Source organism: Pseudoliparis swirei, chromosome 6 (assembly GCF_029220125.1).
Source record: "Pseudoliparis swirei isolate HS2019 ecotype Mariana Trench chromosome 6, NWPU_hadal_v1, whole genome shotgun sequence".
NCBI lineage: Eukaryota > Metazoa > Chordata > Actinopteri > Perciformes > Liparidae > Pseudoliparis > Pseudoliparis swirei.
This window is the reverse complement of record NC_079393.1, coordinates 4,915,795-4,925,272: the sequence shown is the minus strand read 5'-3', so window position 1 is coordinate 4,925,272 and position 9,478 is coordinate 4,915,795. Positions and strand designations below refer to the sequence as shown.

The window sequence follows — 9,478 nt, the reverse complement described above, 5'->3', positions numbered from 1 at the left end:
GAGCAACAGAAGAGGGAAGAATCTACTTTAAAAAAAAAACACATAAACTTTGTTGGTCAAAATGTGTTCAGGCTGTTAATAAAAACACATTCCAAGCGGGAATATTTCAATACAACCTGATATTTTGTGAACGTAGGCAATCAATGAAATCAATTATTCTGTTTACGTTGAATCGAAGACGACGAACAATAACAACCAACAAAGAACAGAGAGTAGCCCCTGTTCTCCAACGACTAGACGACACACGTCTTCTGCCCTTTGCTATTGCATGAAAAAACAGATTTAACTGCCTCATGGACTCAACGTCTTACCTCCTCCGTCTTCTCGTCCACATCCAGCGAGTCAGACGGCTCCGTGGAGAAAAGCTTGCACAACTCCAACCGCAGCAACGCCTGAAGCTTGCACCTAAAAAAAAAACCCGGACACAACCACATAAATACAAATTGATTTGACCTTGGAAGAAACACCAATGACCTCGGAGGGAGCCAGTAAGACCACAGGCCGGTGTTTACGTGGCCGTTTTAGAAATCCCTCTCAAAACAAGAGAGCACACAAAAGGTATGAAGCACTCACTCTCTGACTTTGCCTTCGACGTCGGCGGCCGAGCCGTAGAGCTGCCGGATGGATTTGCTGGACTTGAGGAGGTGCTGCTGGACTAACTGGGAGGTCTTTACCTGCAAAGGAGGGAAGACGTGTTCGACATGCAAACGGAAAACACAGTGCAATTGCTCAATTGGACTTGTTTGCATTTTATGTGATGCACAAAAAGCGTTTATTATCCGGACGACGAAAACTACCTGCATTTTATACAAAGTCGTTCATAAGAGAATTCGTTTAGGTCCAGCCGGCTACATTTTCAAATTAATTTTGAATAAAAAACAGAGCTTTATAGCTTTGTTATTATAGTTGCGTCCGTACATGTTATAACCACCAGAGAAACATGCCCGTCTGTTTGCATCGCTTTGTTCGTCCACAACGATCACGATTGCATTAACCCTCCTGATGCCTTCGGGTCAATTTGACCCGATTCAATGTTTCACCCTCCTGTTACCTTCATATTTACTGACATATTTTACCCTCGGGGTCAATTTGACCCCAGCAATTAAAACCTCCAGAAAATTATTAGAATTAATATTGTTTTCCAAGTTTAAGTGTGAAGTACTTTATGTTTGTTTGTTGACTACCGAAAGAACACCGACATTAAACATTGAATCGGGTCAAATTGACCCGAAGGCATCAGGAGGGTTAAATATGCTGCTCCGCGTTCCCCAGATGAGCTCAATGAATTAACTATCTCCATTTAAATTGCCCTATTTTATGTGAAACAAACTTATTAGGCAACCAGCCCAATGTTGGGCTCATTTTCTGTAACCAATGTCGCATTGAAGCTTGGCCATTAGCCAGTTAGAGTGTGTGGCTGAAGCATTAAGTTGTTGAAGTTCGTGTCTCTGTCCTTCGTAACATCACCACCACCAGCTGGCTGCTCTGCATCCTTGTGGTTTTAAATCAACACTGTTTACATGTGTTCCTATTCAAATAATAACTAGAACGGGCACTCGGTAGAGAGCATACCTTCGCATATCACAAGATTGGGCATTGAATTATGAACATTTTGGCATTAGTTGCATGCCAATTGGATACAAATTTACCGTGCTATGGTTAAAAAGAAGATATTGACCTTTACATGACCTTGACCTTTGACCCGATCGATCCCAAAATCTAATCAAATGGTCCCCGGATAATAACCAATCATCCCACCAAATTTCATGTGATTCGGTTTAATACTTTTTGACTTATGCGGATAACACGCATACAAATACACAGCGATCAAAATAACCTTCCGCATTTTCAATGCAACGGTAATGATAAAAACTACAACTGTGCAGCACGAGCCTCCGCCGGTTCATCCCGCCCGCCGCGGCGACGCAGGAGGGTCAGGTCGTCACCGTGAAGCACGTTTAAAGCCGCCGCGTGTCTCACCTGCAGCTCCGTCTCCGTCCCGAGGAAAGTCTTCACGGCGAAGAGGAGCTGGCGGGCGCCGGCGAGGAGGGACCCGCCTCTCTCCGCCACCGCCTTCTCGTAGCCGCACTGCAGATGGGACAGCAGCTCCGCCTCGCTGACGAAGCCTGGGCGAAGGGGAGGGACGCGTTAGGTGCGCGACTTCATTTCACACGTTGACTTGTGATCATTTGAGGATCCTCACTGATGGTGTGGGTCGGTCCGGATTTATTCCTGTCGCTCGAACGCCTCTTCCCCGGTCGGTCCGGCGCCCTGCACTCGGCGCCGAGCTGCTCGGCCTCGGCCTGGTCCTTTTGGGCTTTGACGTTCAGACGCGCCACGTTCAGCATCTGCAGGGAGCGGCTCATCGTCTTCATCTTCTGTTTCACCGGCGTGCACTGGGCGCCGCCTGAAGGTCAAGGACGGGCAAAGATGACATCTTTAAAAAAAAATACTGGAAACTAAACTGTTTTCTCACAATTCAAACACTTTCATGATACTTTAAACAACCCCAATATTCTGAATTTAACATTTTTGATGGCGTTTCTCACGTTTTTTGCCCTTTTTGGAATCTGCGCCACGAGACGCTTGATACAATTCGGCCAGACCAGCGAGCAGCTCCTGCTGGAGGAGAGACCCCTCCTCCTCTTCCCTCGGCTCTGGCACCGCATCCAGCAACCTGTTCAACAAAGGTGAGTAAAAACAACAGGAGATCAGTCACTTTTTCTGCCAAGATTGAGTTGTATTTAATCTGCTGTTGATTATTTTTTGTGTTCAAAACATGATAGAAACTAGAATGGGCACTCGGTAGAGCGCATATCTTCGCATATCACAAGATTGGGTATTGAATTATGAACATTTTGGCATTAGTTGCATGCCAATTGGACAAAAATGTATCGTGCTATGGTCAAAAAAAGATGTTGACCTTTTCATGACCTTGACCCGATTGATCCCAAAATCAAATCAACTGGTCCCCGGATAATAACCAATCATCCCACCAAATTTCATGCGATTCGGTTCAATACTTTTTGAGTTCTGCGAATAACACGCATACAAATAAATAAATACACGGCGATCAAAACATTACCGTCCGCATTTTCAATGCGAAGGTAATAATCGTGTCGAAAGTAAAAAAAATAAATTTTAAAAGAAGTAAATCGTACCTCATTGACTCCATTAAATGGGAACTCACTCCTGATTGGTCCGACTGAGGGAACCAACTCTCCAACACGCCCGATGTCAGCGGACAACGGCTGACTTCCTGTTGAGCCCACTCAGGATCCTGAGGATCCTTTGGGTGGTCTGAGGAATAGAAGAAGAAAAAAAACATCAATTAACAGCTAGCAATACAACCAACAATGGAAATAGAAAAATATATACTGTTACCATCAAACGCATTGGAAACATTTTGATGTCTCAATTGAGGAAAATACATAGATTAGGAACTTAAAAATGCAACAACAAAAAACACAACAACAAACAGACATTCACTATTACATATGAAAAATAAAATAAGATTATTCTAACATCCTGTTTAAGTGTAGTGAATGGAACTAATGACCGGTTTATTTTAACAGCCCCAAGTCCATCCCAACCTTTAGGGAACTATTTTTGATGACATCATTCTTCAAAACACTGATAAAAATACACAGAAAGGTTTCCAAAGATATCCCTTTGATGTTTTGTAACCTATATATATATATATATGATATACTATTCTATCCTCACCATTAACAGTGTCCTCATCCTGCTCCATGATGTCATACACCACTCCCAGAACACTGCTCACGATATCTGGCAGTTCAGCCGAGGTCTCTGGCGCGGCAGGGCCAGTGATTTGGGCGGCCAGGAGCCGGTCGTGCCGAGCGACTCCTGGCCGGAGGACGGTGAGCAGAGCCGTCGAGGGCGACCGGGGCGAGAGGACAGCCGAGTGCGCCACGCCGCCGCCATTCACCTCCGAGAGCTGGAAGAACAAGCACGAGGCGGAGGGGGGGAAGCAGGGCACGAAGAATCAAACATTTTCTCCCCTGTAGCCGATCTGTATGTGTGTGACACATTATTTACCCCCTTTGCATTCTGGGAAGACCCGGCAGGCTCCCTACTCTGCCTCTGATTGGCAGAGAAAATAAGCCGTGTGTCTGTGTGTGTGTTAAACGGCAGCGTGTGCTCTTCAATGTCATCACAACCTTAAAAACATGTGATTTAGTCAAAACAAAGAGACCTATTGACAATTATTTGTGTCAAGAAAATTGCTACGGTGGCCGTGATGATGTCCTGAAAAGATCTCGGTAAGAGGAACAATTCCGACCCAACATCTTTGGCCTATTGGCAATTGGCATGTCAATAAACTGTAAAAGTGTTAAAGGAAAAATATGTGTACACACTGAATAAATGCTGTGAATCATAAAATAAGAAATCGAAGACATCCAGTGGGATGAAGCGTTGAGATGCCTCACCATGTGCAGAGCGTGAGACGACAGCTGCGTGAGGAGACGCTGGAAGGCAGCAGCCGCCGCCTGGTCGCTGCCGCCGGAGCTCCGCAGCACCCACGCCTCGGTGGCCGTCTGCGTGAGAGCGGACTGGTCCCAGTCCTGCAGCACTCCCTTCAGACACACGTCCACCGACTCGGGGAGACGCCGCTCTCCGCGAAACACCGGCTCCACCGCGATGCCGCAGCTCTGCGTCACGTCACCTGTGCGGGTGAAGAAGAAGGCAACGCACTTAAATAATGGTCATTCTCAATGTTATGTTTAACGTGCTTCATTTCCCTTGCGTCTCATATCAAGGCGGTTGGGTCCATGTTCTGATTTAGCTGCCTTTATGATCTTGATTTGTTACTTTTAGACACAATTATGAAGCCTTTCGCTGCTGCGTCATCAAGGTACAGGGGTCTTACACATTTGGACCGATGGATTTCCAGGACTTTAAACCAAATGTCCATGACCAAACTGAAATCTCGGTAAAAACATGAACAATTTAGAACATTTTGTGTATTGAGAGTAGGGCTGCAACTAACGATTATTTTGATAATCGATTAATCGGTTGATTATTTTATCGATTAATCGGATAAAAAAACAAAAAAACTTTAATCTTCAACCCTTTATTCAAAACAGGGTCCGTACGGTCATGGAAAACCTGGAAAAGTCATGGAGTTTTTAAATGGCGATTAGCAGGCCTAGAAAAGTAATTGAAAAAAATAAAATCCCAAAATATTTGGAAAAGTAATGCAAATTTGTTTTATTCAAATGTTAATTTACACGGTATATATACGGTATGCTTTGGAATTCTCATTGTTATTTTAAATATTACATCTTCTCACTTTGTCACGTATAGACAGAGTTTTCACAAAATGTTTAATCATGGAAATTTGGTTTAAAGTCATGGAAAGGTCCTGGAGATTCACTGGTCACCATGGTGATGAACCCTGTTCACTGGTCACCATGGTGATGAACCCTGTTCACTGGTCACCATGGTGATGAACCTGTCACAAACAGACTGACAGTTTTACTCTCCTGAGCAGTGGTCCACATTTGGTCCCGCCCCCTGAACAATATCAGAGACGCGTTACGATTTATTATTTTTCTCACCTGGCCCGCTGCTGTTGAGATTGCAGTGAGACGCGGAAAAAATGTGAAGTGGTGCTCTTCACAATAGAACATCTTTGATGGGACGTGTCGCGTCTCGGCCAATCAGCGTTCAGATGTCCACAGCGTTTGGGAAGTTAGGTTAGCTTGAATGTTAGTCCGCTACATCTGCTGCTGTCACGCTGCACGGTGTAGCGATACTAACAAAGTACCCGTACGTTAAAAACGATGTGATTTAGCATATTTCTAGTTTCGATACTTCATTAAAAGAGCGATCAGAGCGCACGCGCTGCTCCGCTCCGTTAAATGGTGTCTGCACGCGCAGCGCAGCGCTCACAGCGAGTGGCGTCGTGGCTTATCTCCGTTGCCTTTCTCCGTGGAAAAATATTTTCCGCTCTCCGCCACGGAATAAATAACCACGTTTTCTACGTTATACTCTTGTGGAAATGCCACACATGTCGTGACATGTAGCGCCCTGGTGTCGGGGTTCATAACGTCACCCGGAGGCGCACTTAGCTCCGTGAATGTCTCCGACTACGTGAATGACTTCCGCATCCAGCGCCACGTGAGCAGCAGCAGCCAATTAGATTCATCAACAGCGGAGCAGCTCAGCGCTGATTGGCTCTCACAACGCAGCGTTCCGTTTTTCCTTGGGCTCTTGTTTCTCCTGCGCCGCTCTGCGCTCAACTCAACTTTGTTTATACTCCGTGACTTATTGAGCGCCGTAATAATCGCGCGACACAACGAATCGATAATGGAATTCGTTGCCAACTATTTTAATAATCGATTTTTATCGATTCGTTGTTGCAGCCCTAATTGAGAGCGTACGCCGGCTTATATTTTGAGCGTCTTTCTTTAAAAAAAAGATATGAATTATTTCAAACTCGGTGTAAATGAACACGTGATTATAACAACATTTCCATGACTTTTCCAAAACTTATGATTTAAGTTTTTTCCATGACTTTTCCAGGCCTGGAAATGACCATTTTAAAATTCCATGACTTTACCAGGTTTTCCATGACCGTACGAACCCTGAAGGTAAACATAAAATCAACATTAAAATCCCAAAACAAGATGATGTGCAGAACAATGTCTCAAAAAACATCTCGTTTCTGTATTAAAACTAAAGAGCACACGAATCATTTTAACAGCTGCTCTATTCCAGGCGCGTCGGAGTCTTAACGGAGTTCACCTCCATGTTACCGACCTTGCTCCCAGCGCAGAACGCCGCGTACGGCAGGAAAAGCCGAGCGCCGCTGCTCCTCGGACGACAGCAGGTATCCGATGCTGGGCTTGAATGCAAAAGTCTGCGCCCTGAAGCCGGCGTCTGGATTCTGACTGCAGCCGAGGTTCAGCAGCGCCACCACGGGGATCACTCTGCCTCCCAGCCGAGCCAGGACCTCAGACAGCTCGTCAAAGCTGAGCTGATCCTCACGACTCATGAGCTGCAAGACAAAATATCAAGAGTTGGTCAAAGTCAGAAGGAGTGTCTCTTTGAAACAGCCTCTTTGGAGCAGTGCTGTTCTATAAGTTACAATGAATATTAGGTTACAGCCTTGATCATGCGGGTTTTTAAATATCGACACATCCGTTTCTCATCATTTGGTGTTTTGATGATGATGCTGGAGAGTCCTGCACAACAGGTCAGACAAAAAAAAATGATGTGACAGCGAAAGCATATATTCAAATGTAATCGACGCTCATTTATATCTCAAGAGGCCAGAATACAACGATTAAGTCATCTCGAACATTTGTATTCACCGATGCAGTTTTTATATTTGCCACTTGGTTCATTTAGTAGCCTAAATATTGATGTGTGAACTTCTACGGCTGCATTAGCTACATAAAAGCAGTGAGTGACACTTACCTGCTTAACTGACCGACCAATAATACCATTACCACGACTAAAATACACAAAATACTATTGAGAGCCAGCTCTTTCCTATAAAGTGTTGAGACTCCTCCTCTCCACCTCCATCTGCCTGATGGATCGTGGAGGTCTCCATCGTGGAATACGCCGACTATGAACTATTCATCCACTCTGTCACATTCATTGAATGTATTTAAACTCTAAATCTGTCCTTCTGGTCACATGACGTCTATTCATCTGTCCATCCTGGAGAGGGATCCTCCTCTGTTCTCTCCTGAAGGTTTCTTCCCTTTTTTTCCCCTGAAGGGTTATTTGGGAGTTTTTCCTGATCCGATGTGAGGTCAAAGGTCAGGGATGTCTATGTGTACAGATTTTAAAGCACTCCGGGACAAATTTGTAATTTGTGAAATTGGGCTCTACAAATGAACTGAAAAAAATTTGAATAAAGTATTTGTTACGAGTTTAGATTGTGTCTAAATTGCTTACACATTGTTCTGAGGGGCATTAGAATAATATTCTCGACCGCTTCAGTGACTCACCTGTACGTGTGATCTACTGTCGATCCAGTGCAGCGCGACCTGTCGCTGCATCAGCATGTCGTGAAGGCTTCTGGGTATGATGCGCTCCCTCACGTCTGTGGGCAGGTCTCGGTCCCCCAAACAAAGGTAGTCCGCCAGTTGCGTCCTGGAGCGTGGACACTCCGACACGACGAACACCACGTTCCTCCCGTCGGGGGACAGCTCGTCCTCCTCCACGCCGGGCTCCCCCACTCGGCCCGACCTCCGCGGCCTCAGGGACGGCTTCGTGGGGGACGTGATGTCCGGTCGATCCCACTGGAAGTCCAGCAGGGTCTCTTTGAGTGCAGTTTGAACGGAGGCCGACCGGTCGCGTTGCTGCTTCTGGGACCGAGCCGGTTTATCCTTCGGGTCGAACTTGGCTTCCAACTCCACTTCAAAGTCCTCGAAGGTTTTATGGCGAAGCTCCTTGAAGTCCGATCCCCGCGACAGGAGGCTCCCGCCGCGGCCGCTTTGGGATCGGAAGAATTTATAACCCCAGCGGACTTTGTCGAAGCCGTACTTGTAGCCGAAGTGCAGCAGGGTTTGTAGCAGTCCCCGTTTCACGAGATGAGCCTTGACGTCCGCTTGATCTCCATCGTCCACATCGACAACAAACACCAAGTTGTGTAGAGCCATCACGTCGCCTGCGGAGTCGTCCCCCGACCTCCACTCAACGATAAGCCATGAACACGTCCGCCTTGCTCACATGTATGGAGGTCCAGAGTTATATGACGGTGTGTGGGCAGAGTGACGCCATTCACAGCTGCCCACTATGGACACTTCATATTTCTGTTTTGCTAACGCCAGCTAGCCTTAGCTAACAAGCGAGACTCAAGATTACGTGATTTAAAATTAGCGTCGACGAGCGTAACATGCGTGAAGTAACTACATGACGCCTACGGTAGAAACGAAACACGCCCGAACCTATTTATATATCTAAACGTGCTTAAAATGTCCGTATAACGCTCACTGGTACAGCTCTAAGTTACCTAAACTCGTCCATATTCGCCATTTTCTTGTTGTCGTCTGTCCTTAACCGTTCGCGCTCCTTGAACAGGAGCCCGCCCCCTCACTGTGATTGGTTACATCCTGCAACAACAACAATCTCATTGGTTAAGAAGTACACGTATACTGTCCGGCGATTGGTCCTGAATCTCTTGCTAACTTTCTATTGGGCAAACGTACCGTCAATCAAATGTAGAAAAATAGATACGCTTGCATTTAAATTTTAAAAACGATCGGTACTGATTGAATTATGTAAAGTTACATTACCGCGTGACGGGTAACTTGAATAACCACATTATCATTGACAAGTCGTTAGTTGTTATGTATTTAATGGTACTGTGCAGCATCGTGTAATACATACTGCTGTATCAGCCTTTAAAGGTAATTTTTTGAAAAAGTTCCAGATATAAATGGAAAGATTAACACTTTTTAATGGCTAAAGACGTTTGAATATGAATACATTT

At 45.5% G+C, this 9,478-nt stretch overlaps 1 protein-coding gene across 1 annotated transcript in view; it reads right to left on the bottom strand.

The window, feature by feature from the left end:
• ticrr (TopBP1-interacting, checkpoint, and replication regulator) overlaps window positions 1-9,276 on the bottom strand; it is a 16,602-nt gene extending 7,326 nt beyond the window's left edge. The window contains 10 exon segments of the mRNA XM_056417811.1: window positions 312-405; window positions 574-674; window positions 1,981-2,126; window positions 2,204-2,407; window positions 2,550-2,677; window positions 3,162-3,300; window positions 3,727-3,961; window positions 4,455-4,690; window positions 6,790-7,027; window positions 7,992-9,276. Coding sequence (XP_056273786.1) covers window positions 312-405; window positions 574-674; window positions 1,981-2,126; window positions 2,204-2,407; window positions 2,550-2,677; window positions 3,162-3,300; window positions 3,727-3,961; window positions 4,455-4,690; window positions 6,790-7,027; window positions 7,992-8,645 — 2,175 coding nt within the window. The 5' untranslated portion in view covers window positions 8,646-9,276.
• Window positions 9,277-9,478: the final 202 nt, after the last annotated feature.